Source organism: Gavia stellata, chromosome 7, assembly GCF_030936135.1.
Source record: "Gavia stellata isolate bGavSte3 chromosome 7, bGavSte3.hap2, whole genome shotgun sequence".
In the NCBI taxonomy this organism is placed as follows: domain Eukaryota; kingdom Metazoa; phylum Chordata; class Aves; order Gaviiformes; family Gaviidae; genus Gavia; species Gavia stellata.
The window spans coordinates 18714899-18738883 of NC_082600.1; the positions used below are offsets into that span (position 1 = coordinate 18714899).

General features: G+C 37.6%; 1 protein-coding gene across 1 annotated transcript; it reads right to left on the reverse strand.

Annotated features, from left to right (window-relative positions):
* Positions 1-766: 766 nt before the first annotated feature.
* GOLGA5 (golgin A5) lies at positions 767-18571 on the reverse strand. Its single transcript, XM_059819574.1, has 12 exons — positions 17971-18571; positions 14926-15147; positions 13522-13741; positions 12813-12936; positions 11781-11984; positions 10424-10594; positions 9660-9788; positions 7586-7684; positions 5716-5941; positions 4356-4461; positions 3023-3086; positions 767-1358 (listed from the first exon to the last, which is right to left on the reverse strand). Exons 1-12 carry the CDS (start codon positions 18533-18535, stop codon positions 1278-1280), a joined length of 2211 nt encoding a protein of 736 aa, XP_059675557.1. The 5' UTR covers positions 18536-18571; the 3' UTR covers positions 767-1277.
* Positions 18572-23985: the final 5414 nt, after the last annotated feature.

The following is a 23985-nucleotide window of genomic DNA, read 5'->3' on the forward strand; positions in this document are numbered from 1 at the left end:
ACTTTTCAGTTTTCTCTGCAAGATCTGAATCAGAGCAGCAGAACAGTCATTTGTCTACTGTAACATTTCCATATGAGTTAGCATGACAGACTTCATGCACAGGACTAATTCTTAGTGCGTTCAAGTCACATGAAAACTGAACTGTATTCTTAAGAGCAGGAGTGACAAATTGCTTGTAGTCATCTTTTCATTACTCAGCTTTGAGCAACACACAAGAAAACAAATTTCTTGGGGAAAGAAAGCGACCTTGTATTATTATGTATTGAGAATTCGTAATTACGGAATGCCACAGTCTAACAAAAGAACTATTACAGTAGGTTTGGTATTATGGGGTTTACGATAAGTATTTCATGAGGTTTGTTTATTAGTATGTTTGGTAAGTGTTTAGATATGAGAAGTTTTTTGATGTTTTGATAGATTTTCTATAGAAATAGTTCTAATTAGGTACCCAAAGCTTTAGAAAATAAGTATTTTGATGAATATAAGATCTGATTAAGACACATAGTAATGAGAGAGGTATAAGAAAATGCAGTTAAAATATATAAATTTCAAGTGCAAAAGGAAACACCATTATTTCTAAAGAGTTTGAACCTTCTTTCTCAAAACCACCTGTTTCTCTACTAAAGCTAAAATACCAGCCTTTAAATAGGCAGTGCCACTATTCAGCTGGTAGGGAAGATACATCTATTGCACTAGAAGTATAAAAGGTAAGAAGAATGCGTAATATTTTATTTTTCAACTTATTTACAGAGAGATATTGCACCAATCCATTGTCCTTTTTTTAGTTTAACATGTTAAGGAAAAGCCTATTATTTACAAAGTTAAAAACAGAAGTGCAAAAGCAGACTGAAAGAAACCAGAAATAAACTTTATTTAAATTCCTAAGTACAGCTTATTGCCTGACCATAGCCCACATCCAGTAAGATCTAAAATAGTTTGTACCATATCTATCTGTACTTTCAGAAATCCTGGCATTTCTCTGTAGGCGCGGCCCTTATCTTTTACACTAATCACCAGGAGGTCTATGTAAAAGGTAAAGGCTAACCATAGCTTAACTTAATAGCTTTATTTCTCCAGGAATGTGACGCTCCTTTGGATAAATTGAAAAAGCTACATAGTATTATACATGTATTTGAAAAGTAGTGATAAATCAGGCATGATGGTTTTCATTCTTCCTAAAAACCATGAGGAAAAGTTTGCTGATATTTCAGGACTGATTATTCTAAAGACACTGCTAGTCCAAATTACATTAGCACAGCATACGGGCCTGTCTCAGTCTATCTGCCACTGGGACTATCATGATGCATTTCTGGGGTGTAGGTAAGTAGAACAATCATGACCCAGAGATGAAGCAACGCCTGGAAAAAGAAAAGAAAGAATTAACTTATCAGCACTGACAATCATTGTTCACAGCAGCAGTAAACATGACAGCTCCCAGTGAGAGCTAATAAAACCTAGTTTTGTAGAAATATTTTGATTAAATATTTTTCGTATTCAGATACTCCTCTAAAAAAAGGAATTCTTATTTGCACAATGAAATGCTGAGTCAGATTCTGAAGAAACCATTTGCAGAAAATGAAAGATTTTACACAAACAGCAAAACTAAAGCAGCCTGGTTTCCTCCAGATTTATGTCCTCTGGCTTCTCTTTCCCTCCACGCCCCAGTAACTCCAGCTGTTCTCTCTGATATCCAGCCCCCAGCCAGTACATTATGCTATCTGCCTCAAGTCACTGGTAAGCCACTACTCCTGTGCCAACTGGCTGATACCAGACTGCATAAAACAGCTGAGTTCTGCTTTCCTTACCAGAGGAACTGATTTGAGGCATTTTAATGAACTTTATAGGAATGTTAAGTCTCATTCAGATTTGGCTGAAATTATCGAATTAGAATAGAAATTGCTGGGGGTGCAACAAGGGAGATAACTGACAGAATACATAGGCCATGTTTCCTTTAAAAAAAAAAATTAAAAAATCAAGTTACAATAGTCATAAGTCAAGGTTCAAGCTGAAAAAGGGTAACTGCCACTGACTGCCCAATATACAGCTCCTGTGCAACCACTATTGAGTTTCACTTCGGATAGCAGCTTAGGTGGTAGAAGTCTTCAGTGTTTTGGTAAAAAGCATTTTATTCATATATTGTTTAAGTCTAAGTCATGAACAGGAAGAAACAGAGAGGTTAGGAATTAAACAGCCCTGTTCCTTCCGTTACCTAATAGGCTGGGAAGAAGCAATTGCAGGGGCAAACTGTAATTTCCTTTATTCATGTGCATCTGTCTACTTTATATCCTGAAATAGTGACAGCTGTTCTTGGAAACTCCGTTCAGAAGAATCATTACACCTTCTCAAACAACATTTTTTTTTTTTAAATTTCAAAGACTCAAAGGCTCAACTAGTGGAATATTTTCAAGCAGGGCAGACCACACACCTACCTTACCACAGGTCACTTAAACTGACAGACATCTGCCCTCCAGTGGAAAACGGAGGAATTTAATTTTTATCAATTGCAAGTCTGGCAATCTCACCTAGTATGGATGAGCAACTTTCTACTATTTAAGTCTACCAAGAAAAACTTATCTTGCTACTTTTTCAGCTACTAAAGAAGTGTGATTATTAGTCACTGAACAAAAAGTGAAGTGCCAAATATTAAAAAAAGCTGTAACATATCATTTTCCTAAATGCAGCGCACACAGGTGTGGTGGGTTAACCTTGGCAATAGGTCACTATTACTCTGTATTTTAGCACTAAAACTTTTACAGTCTTTTAAATGGTAGTTACACAAACGTCTTTAAGACTGCTATACTTAAAATTCCTGGGAAAAACTGAAAACTGCCAAGCAACATGACTCCAAAGTGCTGTTATGTAAGTACTATTTAGTCTGCTTTACAAAAAATATACATTGAGTTGTTAAAATTAATTATATAGCCTTTTGAACATCAAACATCTTGCAATTAAAGAAGTATTATATAAAACAGGCTATAGAAATCTTGCATTAAACTTCTTTCTTTTAAGAACGCTTACTCACCATGTAAATGATTACAAAGACTCTTGCTATGGGATACCGCCTTAGAAAGATTCCCAGCCGAATGCTACACAAGAGAAAAAAAAAATGCAGAATTTAGCACTGAGCAATAAATTCGTGTTCCTCTCATTCCAATCACCACAAACTCAAACATCAGCTGATGTTATACAGATGGCTTTGTTTAGGATTGAATTTTACTTCATGTATTCAAGACAATGGAGTGAGAAAATTAAGAATTCAGACCATAAACTATATTCTCCTAAGTTTTTCTGTTACATGCTAGGCTCATAGTTTGTGAAAAAGACCTAAGACTCAAGAATTGTACAGGTATTTTAAAACTCACAAATATGGTATATATTTGTCAAATTTTGTTACTTAAGGAGCTGTCATGAATCTTTCAAAAAGATTTAAGCAACAAAAACCTTGGATTCCTTTGAAAAAAATGACAGATCGCTACCATTCTCGTATTTCATTAGATGAAAAAGACATGGGTTTTCCAAGTTTACTGCTACAGTGCTACAAAGCATGCTGGCATTAGATGTGTGCTCAGTAACGTCAGTTAAGAAAACCCATGCGCATGCTGAAGTGAGTACGAAAGTGCCATATGACGTTCAGTATTAAAACACCACATATAATAGGTCCCAATCATGGAAATCCTGATATTCTTCACAATGAAATTGAAATACCAAGGACTTTCTATTAAGGTATCTTGCTTTCAAAGCATTAACAAGGATTACCTAATTTTGGTTTCTATGGGTATTTGATTCAAGTTTTGGAGCAGACCTTTGTTGTGAACATTGACAATTAACCTAACTGCTCAGACAAGTCTTTTGCTGGATCCAGAATGATTTTTGTTTACTAATTCCTCAAACAGATTATCTTTCAAGGTAAACAGATGCAGTGGGTCAGAACCCAGAATCCTGTCTTCATCAGGATGCCTAAACAGGAGTAAAAGAATACATGTGATACTAAACCACTAATAGACTCTTACAGTGTTTATCACAGACACAGTCAAAACTTCTGAAAGTGAAAAAGGTAGAAGATGGTAGTGAAAAAGGTTAGGGGTTTTTGTACGTAGTTTAGTGATTCTTTTATATCAAAATTTAGAAGAGCGTTGTTTAAATAATTAACTATAATTTGCAAAAGCCCAAGGATATTAGTATCATAGGAAAGCGCAAGTGAACTAGGTCGCTATTTAGTAATTTATACCATACTTCAGCTTAATTATTTTTCACTTTTACCTTCATAGAAGCAATCCAACACAGAAGGTGCGCCACTTGAAAACAGCAAAAGGATTCCAGTAACTACAGAATGTATTCCCTTAGGACACTCTTACCTGAACTGATCTATACTACTGGCGGCTTTGCGAACTCTCCCATACATTCCTGCCATGTTAGTATCCATGTCACTAAAGAGGACAGGAACATTACGCATACGAGCACCTATTTGAAGGGAAAAAAGCAAAAAATCTCATTAGTCTAAAACCAGCTAAGTTGTTGTTTAACTAAAAAAAAAAAAAACAATAGTGTATAACAAAGATATATAAAAATAATATAAAAATAGTGATTAATCTGATTTGTTAGCACCGTTTTGCTAGGGGCAGAGGAGTGTGTTTTGAGGGCAGGAATCTTGATAAAGTTACAATCAACTCAAATATTTTAAAAATTTATTTTAGGTCACTAGATGGACAACTTGATATTCAATTCTATCATGTAATAACATTTCTATTATTAGGTGTATAAAATGATGGGTTTGATACTGTCACAGTTTCTCCATTTGCTTTTCTTTCTCATACAGTAAAACTTCGATAGCGTTTCTGATACTAACCTGTATATTCCAAAAATTTCTACTTTATTTACATTTTTACTATATATCAACTTTACTAAAAAAAAATCCTCAGATAATGTTACCTTTGTGCAACTAAACTTAAGCTTACTGAAGTTACTTAAAAACAAGCCAAAAGGAAATACATGTAAAATTTGCTAGTTCTCCTGCCTTATTTAAAAGCCTTTCATAAGCATAGAAACAAAAGTCTGGATTGTCATTTCACACGTCTTAGTAATTGTCCATTGTGTTTAAAGTTACTTACCATATATACAAAATTAAAAACTTTTAACTTTGAAAGTAACATCTCAAAACCATGGATCAACTGCTGAGGTTCTCCTAGAGATACAGGATGATTGCTACACAGTACAGACAAACCAACCTCAGCTGAACCACCGTATTTTAAGCTGCTTTTCAAGAAAAACAGAAAGCAAGGAGGAAATTGATTTCAACCAGAATTCTGATCAACTCTCAAAAGGAAGTATCCCATTCTTGCTCACCTCCCAAATCCTTTTTACAAGAGAAGACTTATATCCTGCTTCTGACATTCAGTTTAAACCCCAAAAGACAGATTTATTTGCACCTGTGACAGGATTTGTAAATATGATTGTTCCAGTAGTGCCATAGTATTGAGAATTAAAGATGAAATTGGCTTTAAGTTTACTTAAAGTCATTTACACAGGAAAAGGAGCTTCTACTTAACTATTTTTTATGATACTGGCTGCTGTTGAAAAGATCCCTGGCATAAGCTGCATATTTTCAGCATTTTTTTTTTCCTTATAAACTCAGACTTTCAGGGAAAGGCATTAGGAAAAATAAAAGCTTTACCTGCAGAAAGGACAGAGTTTTAAGTATTATATTTCCTTATTTACCTTCAGCACCATCAATGCCTGCCATATTAATGGAAGGTCCATTAGTACTAGTGCCTTGGATAGCCTTCAGCTGTTGCTCAAGTCGTTCCAGTTGATAGGCAAGTGAGTTTTTCTCTGTGCTCAGGCTCTCCAACATGGTTTGCTTCTGAATTAGTGTTTCTGTCAGCTGATGAAGTCGATTTTCTAATTCTGTTTGACTACTACTACTGAGAGTCTTGTTTGTGAGCTAAAAAAAAGCAAAGAAAAAAAATCAGAGTAAGTTCAAAGTCTGACCAACTGCTTTATTACAAAACTCTTAAAAATCTAAGCCCTCCAAGAACCAAGTTACCCCATCGCAGAATTTTTATGGGATAGTACTTTCAAAATGATCACCAATGAGCACAATAAAGAAGAAACTTAATTTTGACAGGTGCTAAAACAAGATTTTACATGGCACAAGAAATTCTATTTAAAAATGTATTCCTATATTTTCCACCTATAATCAGATAAACATTTCTGTATGATTGCAAGTTTGATAAAAATCAATGCTATGCCTCAGAGCTGTGTTTAAATGGTAGGCATGACAACAGCACGATAATCCAGTCTGGCTATCATACTTGCAACTTCACAAAACAAGTGAGTACGTAAAATGTTTTCAAGCAAGGAAGGCAAAACTCTGTACAAACGGGGAGAATCTGATGCCATTCTACAGGAAAGCTTGAATGAAAATGGTGAAAATGCAGGATACGTTGCAGAAGAATTGAGGGGCACTGAGGCAGAAAACATGATTGTACTAGCAAATAGAAACTGCAAGGACAGCAAATGAAGACATGGATCATGTCATTCAATTTGCAGAAAATATTTAAAGCAAACGGGAATCTCCAGATTAGCCATATGTGCAATAGCTCATCTATTCACTACAATCTTGGACCTCAGCCACTCGTAGCATCATATACCACAAAGATGTAGCTTTAATGATGAAAAAACAGAATCAGTAGGAACCAGAGGCAGTGAGATATCAAAAATACAAATTAGATGCAATGCACCAGGGCAGGTGCAGGTAGTCCTGAAGCCAGTATTACCAAAAGAATCATCCGCCAACAGGCTCAAGAAATTTGTATCACAACACAACAATTTCCAAATCCTCTGACACTATAACTGTACAGCTGACCATAGTTGACTCCGGACTATCAATTTCTCTACATATAGACTACTTTTCATTATGCTAAGATAATTTACACAAAATTAGGCCTATGCCTTCATGCTGCCCAAGAAGACTGTGGGGGCTGACAAGTATCAGAAGGTTCCAAGAGGGATTAGATTGATTCAAGGAAAATATGTCCATAAACATACTGGTGGGACTTAGTAGGTACTTAAATGCTATCGTCCCTAATTCAACTGCTGATGCTAAGCAAGTACAAGGGAGTGAAGAAAGCGACCAGGCTCACATGGTGGCCCCATTGCCACTGTCCAAGACAGAAGAGTGGGCTAGATGGATCACTGAGTCTGTAGGACATTGCTTATGTTCAGTTAAAAGGATCTTTGCAGAAATGATTATGACCTAAATCAAGCACCAATGCCTTTTTTTAGTTTTCAAAAAGAATGTTGATCCAGCACCACCCCATCAGGTCTAACTGGGACACAGGTTGATTTCCCCCCCCCCCAAAGACAAAAGCACGTGCAATTATAAATTAGGCTATTTACTACTTCACGGTTCCCTTCTTGTACTCCCTCCACTCAAAACTCTTCTCTGTCTTGAAAACAAGTACAGTGTAACTCATTAGTAGAGCCTTTATGTTTCTTTCGTACAGTTTACTCAAAGTAATAGTTCTCATCACTGTTTTCATAATTGAAGGTGATAAAGTTTTTTTTCTATACACACACAGAGTACCTGATTTCTGAGCTTCTGAATTTCTTCCTCTCTGTCTTTTATTCTGCTTTGCAAAGTATTCTTTGTTCGATACAGCTCTTCTTCAGTATAATGGCGTTCCTATAAAATGTATCACAAATAAAAGATCTTATACATATATGTATTTTGAGAAACATTCTCTTATCTAGAGTTTCTCAGTAGAACACAAGAAGGCTGCAATCAAATATAAACTGAAATTTGATATTGGTTAAGCGTCTGGGTAGGATGGAGGAAAAAAAATAAAAAAAGAGAGCTGAGTATGAAGACACAACCTGCAAGACTTATAAAATTCTTTTGTGGAGACTGACCTAATATAAATATTAATCCAGACTAGTTTACTAAAGACTCACACAATTTAATTGGGACCATGATTTAACTTTCTTATACTCTCACTATTTATTATATTGCTATCTTGAAACAATGTTGATAGAATGTCAATAATGTAACTTAAACAATTAGGAAATACTCCAGAGGGGAATCTGTATTCCTAAAATAAACCCATCAATCTGAGATACCATTTTTTAAAAGTGTTTAAAAACCCTTGGCATATCTATCTATAATTCTGTATGACACAGATCTTCCTTCAAAGTTTAGAATAAATTAACATAACAGATGTGAAAGGAGAAGGAATATTAGAAAGGGACAACTTACTGAACAGCAAATCTAACCCTAAGTTTTGTTACTCCCATGATCTAGTGGTTATTTCAACTCTGACTTAAAGACCTGTCATGTTTATCTTTTAAATTAAGACAGTCTTCAAACCACTTATCACTTCAGCTGTCAGTTGCTACAGAAAACAGATAATCCTATTCTCCCTTCAAACCATCAGACGTACAAGAAATAACACTTCTACTTATTTTCCATCTTCAGTCTCAGAAACCTTATGGCAACAGTTAAAGGAATTCCCAGATAGAACAGACCACAATTGCATTAAGTATCAATGCACACAATTAAACTAAAAGCACATGTAAATGTGTGTCACCAGAAGGAATACATCAGTTTCTGTAATAACTGACACTGTCTTTTTTTTTTTTTAAATTCACCTCACTTTTCTATATGTAGTACTGACTTAAAATATACCCCTCAGAAGGGCAGGTGTAACAAAATACAATCTACAATCTGCTTTGCTATAATAAACATCAGCTATCACATCAGCTATCCATTAAGAGCAGACCTCCACTTCTGCCTTTTAACTAGTTCAAGCTGCTAACATCTCATTAAAATGTAATTTCTGGAAGGACAGATAATCCTATAAGATAAATTGTTCCTAGCAGATACAGTGTACTCTCCTGCTTCCCTCATTATTAATTTTGTTTACATGAGCTTTTTCTTACAGAGAAAATTTTTAATAGGGTGCAAAGCATTTGCCTGATTTCTACTGAATAACAAGTTTGTTTACATGAAATATGAGTTTGCCTTTTTTCCCCTCTTTTTAGCACAAAACTGCTTAAATCAAGGGGGAATTTGCTTAAAAAGATGATACAATTTGACAAAATTCATTAATATAATTTTATCAGCAATTTGTCTTATAGAGCAGTTTGGAAGTAACAACATTTAGATTGAAAACTGAGTAACAAGTGGATTAAAAAAAAAAATCTGTGAATTGGTACTACAATAACATTGTTTTATGAGCTAAATCTCACGTAGTAATTGAGCACAGGAAGTTCCAGACTAACCATTTTTAGTATTCGAGTTTCTTGATATAAGTAACAGTTACAAATGCTACTATATCCCTATTGTTTGATTGTTCCCCTGCTGAATAAAATTTAAGAACATGATCAATTTTGTGCACTCCCTAAGGTCATGTTTATTCTTTAATACATCAGCAAGATCTCTGTTTATCAGGAGTATCCAGAAGGCCCTGTCCATTGCTTAGTACTGGTTGCGCTTTGTTTGGCCTAGCGACGTTCATCAAGCTTTTGGGGATTTCTTTGGAATACTAGACAAAAAATAACCCAAATATTGTATAAGCTACTCTCTTACTAAGCCAAATGCTTTACTGATGACACCACATGAGGCCTAAAATAAGACCAATCAGCTTTCAAGAATTCCTTACCTGTTTTTGTCGTTCTAGTTCAGCTTCTGCCTCTTGCTTGGCCGTTTTATGTGCTGCTATTTGCTCTTGTAGGTCTTGAAGCTGCTCTCTCACTGACTCAGCTTCACTCACCTGCTGAGCCTCCATATCCTGAAATGAACAGAAATTGTACCATTTCACTAACGTTCAAACAATACTGCAATCTGTCACAGGTAACAGAAATAAAGAGTTGTATCTGCAATATTGCTTCAAAGGAAAATGAAGGTGAGGGTGTATCGTATAAATGACATTTGGTAATTTTATACACAATATTTTTACTAATATAGTAGTAAAATAAATGCATTTTGTGAACATGAGAAGTCTCCACTTTTTCCCTTCTACTGTCTACAGGTTAAAATTCTGTAACGTAGGCTTGCGTGCAATTGCTGCGTTGAGCCAATGATGCCAGCAGATGACTTGGATTACAGATACTTCAAGGATTAGCAGCCCTTGCAGAACAGGATACAGGTGATTCTCCAGAAATCACCACGCTTGTTCAAAAAGAAATGCTTCCCTCAAAAGGAGCACACACTAGTGAAGGAAGAGAGAAATGGTATCTACAGTATTCCTCCCACATGACCTGAAGTGGTGAGAGAGAACATGGAAAGAAATTGGGTATCAATAAGCACTTGTCTCACCTTGAGCAAAAGCTGGCTTATTTTAATACTCGGTCAAATAAACACTACAAGCGACAGCCCTAAAGTATGCAAGAAAACAATCCTTTGTGCATGGTTAACTCCAACTACCTGCAGCTCTGTTCTCATCTGTTGTATTTGCCCCATTAGTTTTTGTATTTCTTCTCTCTGAGTGTCTCGCTCATGTCTCAGTTCTTCCAGTTCCATTGTGCTTGCAGTATTGCTATCCAGGCCTTCAATACCAGAGCCTTCTTTTAAGCTGTTTATCAACTTTTCTTTAGACTGAAATAATAAATCAATATATTATTTATTGCAGTATTTAACAAGTGCTCAACTAGAATATGCCAAAATTACTTTGGTCTAAAATTCAAATGTAGACACATAGTAAAAGAACTTTATCTGTTCTTTTAGCCAAGTTAATAATGACCCTACACATTTTAAAATCAAAATGCTTCCCTATTGATAATTTTCCTGACTTCCTGTATGCCATGAGACTGGATTTACTGAAAGCCTGTGCTATCTGAGGAAGACTACAGCTTTTTTCTTTAGAAGTGCCTGGAATGTTAAACATGTCATGGATAACAATTTTGGCTTTCCAGCTACCGTAAGAGAGAAAATGGACACTAACAGAGACTAAAGACAAAACTGACCCCCTTTCAGTCCATTCTTTCTCCTGCCAACAAAGCCAAATAAGAGCCAAGTACAGCAATAACTCTTCTGGGAAAGAGATGAACCATTTCATTCAGAGTCAACCTAGTGTTAGCTTGACATTGACTTCTGATCTCATGCTTCTCCTATTTACCAAGAAAATTTAAAACCTGTCCTTGGATATCAGACTAAATTAATTATTCCCAACAGACACCTTTCTCTTCAACATTTTGCTAACTTTTATAAATAAACAAGACTCAAATTGACCATGTTTGGATTTGGTATCTTTGACAACTTAAGTAGCATAGAAGTCGGCACAAAATACCTAATTTTGCCATTGTTTATATAATGCTGATCAGGTGCAACCTTTCAGGATACATAAAAATATTTTCTTTGGTTTACACATAAGTATCCATTATATGCTATGCTTCAGCCTCAAGCAGAATAGAGCAATATTCTTGACTCAAGAATACCGGGCGTGGAAGAAATTGTAGGTTACCTCTATTTATCTATCTGTCCAAGATTGGACTCTCAGATGTGGAACACACTGACAGATGTTGCACAATAAGTGCAATGATTCACTTGGATTTTTCTTTAAGCTCAGGACCTGAAATTCCATTTCAATTACTTAACTCAATTTGTAAACTTAAATTTACAAAATGCAGACTGGTAGCTGTTCCGTATAGGTATCATTATAGATATGCCCTTAAATATATTACAGGTCACATGAAAAAACCCACAAATTAGACTATCAGAAGCATAACACCTTAAAAAAAGTCAGTGTACAAATCAAACTGTATTTCTTTACAGAAATGCTTACTTGGAGTATGCGAGTAGCTTTCTGTTTATAGTCTGTCAGTTCCTGTTTTGCAGATTCTAGGTGGTTTTTAGTTACTTTGACTTGCTGCTGAAGCTCATCAGCTCGCCTCTTTTCATCTAAATACTTTCTTTCTGCTACAGTTATCCCTTCTGCCAAGTTCTGACGTTCTGCTTCCATTTTACTTAAACGAGCCGCAAACTCATTCTATTAGCAATAAAGAAACAATACTTTGTGTTTAAATACAGTCTCAACTTTAACCTAGAAAGGAAAAAAGAAAGTTTAAAAGCAACTACACATGACACAACACTTCATATCTACCACTTCCAACTTAAAGGTGCATTAGTGCTGTGTGGAAAGAAATCCAAGTGCTAAATAATATCAGTAAAAATATGCATTTCTTTCCCTCACCAGAAACAGTGAGGGAATAACAATCTTCCTACTATTTACACTTATTTGGTAAACAAAAAGCAAGTTTTCCCCCAAAAAACTGTTATCAAATGTAGTCTGCCATATTTTGATGTACTTTAAAAAAAAAAAACAAAACACACAGACACTGATAAAGATTTTCAAAGATGCTATTATACATAACAAAGGCCAAGCTAAGTGTGGAAAGCAGTCTCTAGCAATGATGTACTTAGATCTTTACCACAGAAGTTATCGTCCAGCTTAATATTCTTAAGACTACATATTAAAATTGTCTAACAATTTGTTGTGTAACAACATGGCATGGAAAATTAAACTGATTACTGATTAAGTTTTAAAACATGTTTTAATATTAAAGTTAGCATGAAAAAAACAGTAAAAATTATTAGCATTAATCCTCAGAAACTTTTAATCACGAAGCTTTCAAAATAATATATAAAATGTAAACTAGCATCACAAGGATACTTAGTGCAGTAGTCAGCACATCCTTCCAAGCACTAAGTACCCTGAACAGGAACTGAAGTCAAGGGGAAGAGAAAGCAGTTGGAACCTCACAGATTTGATCTCAAAGGTAGAGTCTGAAACTCTTCCTTACTCTTCATGTCTAACCTGCATTTGTTTGTAACTTTCTTGCTCTCGCTTGAGTGCGGAGTCTGCATCACGTAGCCTCTCTTGAAGAGTCTGAAGGGCTTGATTTTGCAAACTGCTCCCTTCACTGTGGTCTTGTATTATCCTGAAAGAGTGACATACATATTAATTGAAAAATAAGAAATCTAGTGTGATTTTCAGGTATAAATATGACTACCTGGTTTTCACACCAGCTTTGAAAATTTACCCAGTGAATTGTTGAATATGGCTGGCTACAGGTGTAAGGCCTGGAGTTAATGACTCATGCATCTCCTCCCTGACCTATATTCTGCAGTATCCAATTGCCGGTTCATAACCCAGTGCTGAGGTAAGTCAGAAAAGTCTTCATATTTGTGGATAAGAAAATGTATTTTCCAAGACAAAAACATTTTTCTTGAGATCTTCAGCTTCAGGCCTCTGACACAAACCTTTAAACAATACTTTATACAAAATGGATTCAATAATCAGGTGACAATTGCCCCTATTTAATACTCGTTTGCCCTGTTCCCACTGCCAGCTATGACATAGGGGGCTCAGAGCAAACTTTAATCCTCATATTTCAGATCGTGATACAATCCCTTTCCCCATTCCTTTAGTCATTTTTATTCTTAAAAAGAGACTAAATTATCTACCTTGATTTTTCAAACTTATTACTATTTGCAGAATTATGAAGTACGAAATTGTGAAGTACCGTGATTTTTCACTCTGCAATGCCTCCAAAGCTTCTGTCCGAGCACTTAAGAGCTGATCAGCTTCTTGCAACCGTACTTTCAGCACAGCTAGCTGTGAATCCTTGGCACCAACAGCTTCTGTCAGATCATCAACTCGAGCTCGAAGTTCTCTAACCATCCTGTCACTCTTTGAATGGTCAACATTCCACTTCTCAACCCTTTCCCGGGATTTGTTCAATTCTACAAAATAAGAAGTTTCTCTGAAGTTTATAAAAGTAGGTATTGCAAGGTCTCGTAAATGGTCAGGATGCACACATGACACTTCTTGAAGAAAGAAATTAAATACAACCAAGCTGAAGTAACACTGAAACTTTATGAGCTACCAAGAAGTAACAAATGCCAGACTGGCTGTCAAGAGCAACCCATAAAATTTTGCAGGTGATCTCGAAACAGGCATTTCATTCTGTGTCACACTGCAGATGACAAATTTTACCTGCCCCACACTCTGCAATGGCCTATTGTTGAATATCCCTGTGTGAGCAAGACTTTGGAAACCTCTGCATAAAGCATCTAGTTGAACTCAATGTGACAATAAGCTCAACCTAAAAAACACTAGAAAAATAGACCAGTGTTGAAATAATGCCTGAATACTTACAAAAGCTTCTGTTTATAATCAAACACCACACATTAATCTTCCCTGGAAATTAAGGTTCTCTGGCTCATATGGTTACTTTGAAAAAAATGCAGTCCCTCAGTTGTATGTCTTAGAGCAGGAGTTTGCTCAAGGTTTTATCATTTAAGTGTTTAATTTATATTCACATTTTTTATATTTGTCATTTCATTTGACTTTGAAAAAGCTAGTGAAGTCATACAAAAATACTAAATTATATATTTTTACTGTCATTTTCTAGGCACCAGAGATTATAGCCTACAGCCAGAAAGTAGTCAGATGCTTAAGTATTTAAAGGAATTTACTCATTTAAAAATAAGTATTTTGCAACAGCTGTTAAAATGCAGGAAAAGTATTTTAATACTGATAACATTTGCTAATGCTGTTTTAATAAGATGTAAGTTTTGAAACTAACTTGATCGCATCGTTTTAATGAAAATTTGTGTTATCTTTGTAGTTGAACAAGCCTTTTAGTTTCTACCAGCTCTTTATTCTGAAACCAAGAATCATTTTGCTTGGTAAGCCATGCATGCAAATTTAACTAGAAAGATTTTATTATAATTAATAGAATATATTATATTCTATAATATATATTATATATATTATACATATTAGAATATATTATATTCTAATATATTATATTAGAATATAATATAATTCTATATTATATTTATTATAATATAGAAATAGCACTGTCTTCTAGTTTACTAGCATTTTAGTAATATGTTACAGTTGAATTTCCAAACCACAGTACCTTCTTGTGTTTCTTTGGACCTCTGAATTAATGAAGCCATTTCCTGATTTAAGGATTGCACTTCATTCCGCAGCAGCTGATTCTCCAGGCGAAGATTGGATAGCTCATGTGATTTGAAATCCTCATTAGCTGAAATGCTAGGATTAGTTACTGCACTTAGTGATGAATCCTTCACACCATCCACTTGTGCTCCCAGTCCAGAATCTGAACTGTCTGGAGTTTCTGTACAGAGAGATGCAAGTTAGACCTTATATATGTATTTGTAAGTTGCCTTGATATAAACTGCAATTCCATGTTCTGTGTCAGTGCTTAAACGCATGATATAAAAATAAAAAAAATTAAAACCCCATCAAAATAGCTTATATTGAAATGGAATATGGAGCTGCTTCTCCCAAGGGACTTGCACAAATAAGGACTATTACGCAGTATACATATATCATGCAGCATTTTTGTCAATCCTGCAAGACAAGACATGACAAGTTATAAAAATTCTTATTACATTAATGTCAAATTTAAGATTTCAAAACATTAATACTTTATTATGACTATGCTGCCCAGAGATGTCTTCAGAAGCTGACAGAGTAAAGGAAGAGATTAAATATACATAGCAACTAACCAGGGGAATTTTTAGTACAAGTTCATTCTGGTTTTCAATTAAGATTTTGATTTTGAGGATGTAAACTTTATTTTTAAAAATCTGTTCAGATGACTATACTTAGTCATTTTGGTATCAAACCTAAATATGTAACTCAGCCACACAGCTACATATTTCAGTTATCTTTATGTAAAAAAGCATTTTAAGAATAATTTCAGTCAAAACATCATCTTATGATAATTCTGCATTAATAATTCTCTCAAAATATTTTTTCAAAAGCACTTTTACTATGAGAAATCGAGATGCAGTGATTTGAAGCAGAAGCATGACCTTTCTCTAATGAAAAAATGTAAGATAGATATACTCTGTCAAACTGTTAAAAGCTTTCTGCCAATACAAACTGTAATTCTCTAGATTATGGAAACCAAAACATAGATTTTTATTTTTCTTTTTTTTAAATCTTAGAACCTCAGTGAGAACAGTAAGGGAATTCCTGGCAGTAGTCTGAAAAACAGTCCATCACAGGGAAGAACGAACCAACAGCCTGTCCCCATCATGCACAAACACACACAGAGCGTCCTAGATTAATGCTGTGAAGTTGATACATCCACTGTAAGAGTCTTGATTCCAGCATGCAGGGAGTTGGAAGCTTTGCAGCAGTGTTAAGATAAAACAACATAGCATGCAATGAGCAAACAAGCGGGTGATCCAAAAATACTAGTTCTGAATTTAGTATGTCCCAGATGAATAACTGCTGAAAATCCAGGGGGACAGACTGCAACTAATTCCAAGTAAGACTGCAGTTTAACTGTCACAACATCATTTACTTCAGATTGTGATCACCAACCAATCTGCTCCACCTTCCTTGTTACCATTGCAACAGCCCCTACCACCCAGAGCCCAGGGAGCTAGGACAGACTATTAATTCTGAACACCACCACACCAACAAGTAGCAGCGGTGACAGCAAGATTTCTTTCACATTTTCTCAAACCCCTTTCCTATTTCAACGGTTCTAAGTAGTGTGGTTTCCTTCCTTATCAAACAATTTATCCTCATTCCTTTGTCTGGAAAAATCAACAGATTAATAAAGCTAACGAAGCAAGAAATTAGCCATTTATAGCACGTATTAGACTATATCCACGGCAATGTACAAAGTATAATGTTAATTGGTTTTTGTCTATAGCTAATGTATCATAAGCTACTTCAACAGATGCTATACAGAACATTTAAATGATACACAGATATCTACACAATCAACTCTGAAACCAGTGTGCTCAAACTCTATGTTGTAATTGTCTGCTTCGTCATTTGGCAGCTCCACAATGCAAACTCCACTCAAAAATCCTCAGAAGAAAATTCAACAGGCCACACTGAGCAAAACAAGTATGTTCCTCAAGCACCAATCAGCAAGGCCATATAGCCAGGTCTAACATATCTGAATTACTATTAGTAGTAGCAAACCTTACTCAAAAGTTACAGATCCAGAAATACAAGAATATTCACACCTTTGAAAATGATCCCTTTTTACATATAAAATTTTTTCAGCATACTTAATGTAGTAAGTAAAAAATTGGCATTTACAATGCTTTACACGCTCAAAGTACTGAACAAATAATAAAGTATTCTAACTACATTATTAAGAAATAATATCACCATTTGCTTCAGTTTTATAGAATAAAAAACAGCAAAGTAGCACAGCAACAGCAAGGACTGAGTATAGATTGGACAGCCTGATAGAAAACACAAGTTCCTGACATTTCCCAGCCACATTCTCCTTTGCATTGACTTGAGAATAGCCCCAACTTTTGACCATCTGGCCTGGAAGCTCTCAGACGTCTGGATTTAGACTGCAGTAATGAACTACTACCGGCAAACCTGAAGGCTTTATCTATCTAGCTCTCTCATGCCTGTAGCTCTACAATAGCCTATCCACATCCAACTTCCCACGCTGCAGGACAAGCAAGTTTGACAGCTTACCCCTCTTCCATGGTGGAACAGAGAAAAACCTCCTATCACCTCACATGGTGCATTGGGCAACAGCCAACACCATTTACCAGCCAGTGAAAGTTACTCACTGTCCTACGTGGCAACAACAGGTAACAGCCCCCGAGTGATCATACAAATGCAGCAGCGCCTGTGTGTCTAAGTGTGGATGCATGGAGGCTGATGCAAGGTAAGGTCATAGCTCAGGCACGTCAAGGTAAGCAGTAGCAATGAGGTAGACAGAGAACACAGAAGATTTAGGTATTAATTATACAGCTTGTCAAATTAGCATGGTATCTAAAATTATCCCAGTGATGAAAAAATGTTAAAGACCCTGCTGTACTCCACACATTTGACATAGTATTACCACTAAATGTTTCATGAATTGACAGTAAATCCATTACCTAGCCTTACCCTAGACATACTTGGGTTTTAAATATCTCTAGGTTCAATACTATTTAACTACCATTGCCTTGGCTCCTGACGGAATTATCTTCAGTAGTTTTTGCACTCTGTGTACTGGTAGACACAGAACTAATGCTTGAAGTCCGAGAGTGATTTTGAAGAACAGGTGCCTTGCTCTTCTCTTTTTTAGAGTCCATCCTTCCGTTAGGCTCTTTCTCCGAGCTGTTGAGAAAATCAAATAGCAACTCATCATCAGGTTCTGACTTTTTTCTTCTCACAAAATGTGAGGCAGCTCTGGGTGTGGAAACACTTTCTACTGGAGAAGCAACCTCTGAAGATGTCCTACGTGCTGGTTTAACATTTGCTGTTCCTGCTAGGATTGTGGCCTTTTGATGTTTGATATTATCAGCTGCTGAGGATATGTAGGCTGCTTTGGATGACGTCTGATATTTCAGTTCTCCAGTATGCTGGCGCAATTCAGAATATTCATTGGCAGAGTCCAAATTCTTATTATCATAAGCTGCGCTGCTTGCTGTGTCTTTTTTGCTCAGAGCTGATGCAGCTCCTTGATCAACTCTGTTGAGTAGATCCTCTGCCTTTCCAGCGAGATCAGCAAGCCAAGACATGATGGATGTCTGTTGATAAGCTCTATAAAATTAAAATTTCAGGACCATATGCTGCAAAAGACATAGAATAGAATAATTATAACTCAGAGTGGTGTTGATAAGGCAAGATGTATGGATTACCGAAACAATGGGTTTGTTAATCTATTAGTGCTGTAAGCATTTTAATACTTTTCTCCTACTCGTTTGGTATTTCGCTGTTTTGGTAACTGATGGAAATAAACTGAATCAGTTTCTGAGGAAAACAGACAAAACCGAGGTTTAGCTATCAGACCGCCATATCTGTTTCTGCCATCGGCACCTGCTACATAGCGTCCAGCCTGCTAACCAATCTGCAACAATAATAAAGTCTACTTGCACCTGATAAAGCCAAACTCAGTTTGATGAGGACAAGCGGCCAGATGCTTACTGCTGGAACCGATAACAACAAAGTCTTAGGTGTTTGGCCTGCAGATTCATAATCTTGGTCAGGCAGACGAACTCCTCCCCAACAAACTTTGCAGCCTGCTGTCCCTTCTGTGACACCAACACGGAGGACAGTTGCACCTTCACTTGCACCAAGGGCCTGCGGGACTACACAGGCGACGTGTGCCTCTATCCCAGCTCCCGGGAAGCGCTCCTTCACCCCAGAGCAGGCTTGTGGAGGGTCTCTTAGCCGAGCACTCCCGCAGCGGGAAGGGGGAAGCGCAGAGGCAGACGAGGCCGGCGGGAGGGCGATGTTCAGGGTGGCCGCTGCCCTCCCCGCCCACCCTCAGCACGGCTCCCTGTCCCCGACCCGTCCCCCCGCCCCCGGCCGACGGCCCTCAGGAGCGACGGAGGCCTCAGCACAGCCCGGCCTCACCTCCTCCCAGCGCGGGAGATCCCCGGCCCGAGGGGGGTCGGGGGGGAAGGGGGCGCCGGCCGGCGACGGTCACTGCAAGGCCCCGAGCCCGGCCCGGCAGCACAACCCCATCTTCCGGCAGACGTGGCCGCCTTCCGGGACGCGGCGCGCTTGCGCACGAGACGCAGGGAGATGCGTGAGGTGGCACGACGCGTCAAGCCCCGCCCGGTGGGAGGGGCGGGGCGGAGCCTGGGAGAGGGGAGCTGAAGGCGGGCGCGGTGCCCCTCTCCCGGTGGCGGCCCGCCGCTGAGGGAAGCGGTCCGCGGCGCCTCCCTCCCGGTCCCCGGTGTTCACGTTTCCTGCATTTCTGCCTTGTGATGGCAGGAGGAGCTCCAACCCCGCAGAGAAGGGGGTCAGGGAGGGTCTTCGCCGTGGCTGTTAAAAACAAGCGCGTATGATCTTGCCTTTCCTGACGCGGGGTTTGAGGATGGTGGTTTATAAATGGCTGCTTGACCTGACAGAAACTGCCTCGCAGAAACGGCGGGTGTCCCGTGCGGGGTGCGCCTGGCCTGCTCCAGGCCCGGGAAGCCCTTCTCCTTGTCTCTGCTCCCCAGATCGGGATGTCAGACCATCCTACAGGCCTACTGGAAAAAAACACCTTGGCCTTGATATTGCAAATAAATTACAGGAATTTCGACCGGAAGAAACTACATGGGGTGTTTATGTTCTGTTCTCCACAACTTGGGGAAGATGTGGAGGGAATGACCTCCTGATCCTCAAGGGCAACTGTAAGATACCAAGGAATGTGGGACCCCCCCAGATATAAACACACACACGCACAACAAATACAAATAACTAAAGGTGTCCTTTTAACCTGGATTCACAAAACTTTTATCAGAAGCTTTAATGTCCAGGCTTACCCTGTTGCAGTCATCCTTCCCATACATTTGTTGTGTGTGATAACGCTAGTATCACCTTGTTTCTGCTGAAAATACTTGACAGCTTCTATGCAAGCAAGGGTGACTCTTACTTGGGTAACAGGTAAATATACTGAGGTTGTCCTAACTTTTTTTTGAGATTAAGTTCACATAAGGTATCATGACTAGTCTTAGAAGAGACATTAGTTGAGGTTAACACAAGGGCTTCCCACATCCTTAGCGACTCCTTTATAAGAGAATATCCTGGGACTAGTAAAGAAATAATCTAAGCTCTAAAGCCCCGATTTTTTCAGTCTTTGGTTTCCCTTCCACAAAAAATCTCAGGGTTTTCTGAGGCCATTTCCTGATGACCAATTCAAGCGGGCCATTTCCTTTTTCAAAGCCCCATGATTTAGAGGTTTGCATGACAAAAAAAGAGCACTTGCGCACACTGAAACCAAAGGGCTTAGCATGAAGAACGTGCTCAGCACTCTTTTTGGATAGATTTGCACTATTGGGCAAGTTTTGCCTCCACCCAAAGAAGAAAAAAATACTTTAAAAATTACTTTTGTTAAGTGAAAACTACTACCGTCCTACAAGGAATAAAATACTGCTCCAAGAGTTAGTGATACTTATGAATATTTATTATCATTAATTATATAAAAGGAACATTCAGGAGGAAGGAAGGATTCTGGCTTTTCTGACAGATAACCAGGCGACTTTCACTATAGCTTTGTGTGTATGGCGTTGAAGTAAACAGCAAGTAACTTTTAACTAATTACAGAACAGTTTTTATAGCAGGCTAAGAAGAAAAGAACACTTCTCTTGTGATGTTTTTTCATCTGTCTTGAAGTTACTGTACTCATTAGTTGAAAGGGGAAGTGGAACCCCAGACATCTATTTTGCATATTAAGCACATGATGGTGAGCAAAGAAGAAGAAAAACAAAACTTTTTGTGGAAGGCTATCTCACAGCTTCAGTTATCTGCCAGGTCAGCTAAGGCAAAGATTGGAAGAGATAGTTTCAGGAATATGGCTCATGTGACATGCAAAAGAATAAGAATGGATCTTCTTTCACAATTGCTCCAGTCCTAAAAGCAAACGTATAATACGGCAAATTCCCTTGACAAAATGAACTTCACCTTTACTTACTCTTAACACGTAAGTCTACTCTGATTTAGAGGCAGTATTTTCAGTAATTTTCAGTCACTGTTTCAAGTCAAAACCTGTTGGTTGATGTCAAATTTTTATGTGAGAGTTCTATATCCCTCTCACATTCTTCTCCATATACATTTTACTATTTAGACTCTCTCTCAAATGGGATGTTTGAGTGAAGACACTTGGCGAGCATTGTTTAGAGGGACTCCCGCACTGCGGATGTGCCCATTCTTGTGACTGTAACTTCTCTCTCATCATCTGTGACTCAGTGTCCCAAATTTGCAGTACTTGAACTCTTTCAAGCTTTATGGCTGTCGTCTCTCTTCTTTAAATTGTTATTCTTAGTAAGGATAGTTGTACGTAATATTAGGTTAGGTTTTATTGTTGTTGTTAGTTCTCCCACCCTCCCCCTTTATTTGTTTCCTCAAACAATCTTCTATATGAACATACTGCAACTAACCACTATACTTTCTCCATGGAGAACTTGTACTCATGCCTGAGGTACCAGCAACAATGTGAATGAAGACAACACTTATAGCTCCTGCCACTTCAGATCCTCCTCTGTTGAGGACCTGTTCTCCTCCTGAGTTTCTGATTATGATGATGAATGCGTGGTTGGTGGCTTACATCCACATTTCCCCAGAGCTCTAGTCTTCATCTTGTCAGCTCACACTTTACAAGTATTCTTTGGTTAAATTCACAGGTACACTGAATGTTGTTATCGAGTAGCCTCCTCTGGTTTACAGAAGTTTCCTTACATCTTATCATGGTAATCCTCTTCTTGTGGGGAACCCACAAGGTTTGGGAAGATCATGAGGAGCTCCTGTGTAGGACAAAGGCTCCAAAATGTTTGTCTACAGATATGAATTACCAGTTATCACTGGGCCTCATTAGGACTTAAACCCAAGGAGGAGACATCAGCCCTGCTGCCTATTCGGAACATACTCACGGTGCTAGTACTGGCATGAGTTAATAGAAAATCCATCCTGCCTCATGACAGATGAAGCAACACATTGGAAATAATAAACGAAATGAATTCACAACCTTCAACTTCTACATCATGTGACTCAGCTGCACATATTCATCGTTTCAATTAAAAAACCTTCTCAGACACTAAGAAAAAAAAGAGTTCAGGATCCCACAGAAGTCCAAAAAATGTAGAGTATCTTCTCTTCACGTAATATTTAAAACCCTAACAACCAATGCCACCCGTGTGGGATGGGAAGCTCATCTAGACCACTCAAGTTAAGCATAACATCCTAGAGCTAAAGGCATTTGTGATATGTGGCAGGATTGTTTTTAAGTGTCATAGTACCATCTGTTCAGATTTCAACAGGCAATGACACAATTAATTTTCATGTAAACCAATAAGGAAGAGGAGTTTTTTTAAGAGATTGTATTAATTACAAATTAATTCTAGTTTTATTTTACTTGTTTGGTCTTCAAAACACATCACAAATCCCCTCAGTGGAAAATTCACATGTGACTGTGAATGTTTGGTGAAGTATTAGATCACTGAAGACCAAAGTGACATGAACAGATCCATTCCCAAAGTTGGAAAAAACCAAGAAGGGCCACAGCCAATGCCCGAGATTATCTCTGTTTTTTACTGAGAGGATACAGACAAAGCATATTTCAATCCAGAAAATACGTAATTGCATTACTGCATCTAACAAGCTTTTCTCTGCATTAGTTAGAGTCTGAAAACCTTTTTAGGAAATATACCCACAATAGAGATATATAAGCAGCAAGTGGAATTCAACACACATTTTAACATGACCTATTCCACTTCACAGGTATTGCATGGTGCTTGTTCGACTGGATCATCTTGCAGATGTAATCTAGTTTAGATGAATAAATGGTTGGGGAAAGAAGTGTCTTTTATTCAATATTACATAGGCAGACTCTTAGGGCCACATATGAACTGCCCACAGCCTGAGAATTACTGGTTCTTGCAGATGACATAGTTATTTACCTTGAAGTAAATTCCATGGCAACCCGCTGTCCCTGTTAATGCAAAATCTTAAAAACTGGGATCCCATATTGATAAGGGACTGGGTGGGAGTGGAGGTAACCCAATCCTGTAAGTCCTGTATAGATTTTATATTGAATTGTTGGTTTACAGAATCATTCCATGAAACCAATCATGCTTTATGTGTAACCTGGAAAACACATTTATTCTCTCTGAGTGCTCTGATAAAATGTAGTAACTCCACTACAATTTTTACCAATAGTTAGTATCTCCCAGTATGGTGAGTAATCTTTGCAACTGCCTGATCTTCAAGAAGACATAAAGTTTACATTAACACTATTAAAGTTTGTTCCATTTACATTTTCACAATTCCTGATAGTCTCAAAAAATAATGTTTCCATTTACAAAACTAGGAAAAAAAAAAAAAGCAGAAAGTTTAATGTTTTAGACCTTGAATAATACAGAGAAATCTAAAGTAGTGATATCTCTTTCCTTGGTGCTTCTTGGAGGTCTGTATTTTTCTTCCAATAATTTGTGTTCTCAGGTTGCAAGGATTTGCAGGGTGGCAGGGAAGAAAAGGGAAGGAA

Excerpts from the sequence above, each read along its gene's own strand:
- GOLGA5 (XM_059819574.1), bottom strand. The coding sequence starts at position 18,535 with ATGTCTTGGCTTGCTGATCTCGCTGGAAAGGCAGAGGATCTACTCAAC. Across the intron at positions 10,595-11,780 it reads AAGCTACTCGCATACTCCAA|TCTAAAGAAAAGTTGATAAA; the intron begins GTAAGCATTTCT and ends TTATTATTTCAG. Across the intron at positions 7,685-9,659 it reads AACTAGAACGACAAAAACAG|GAACGCCATTATACTGAAGA; the intron begins GTAAGGAATTCT and ends TACATTTTATAG.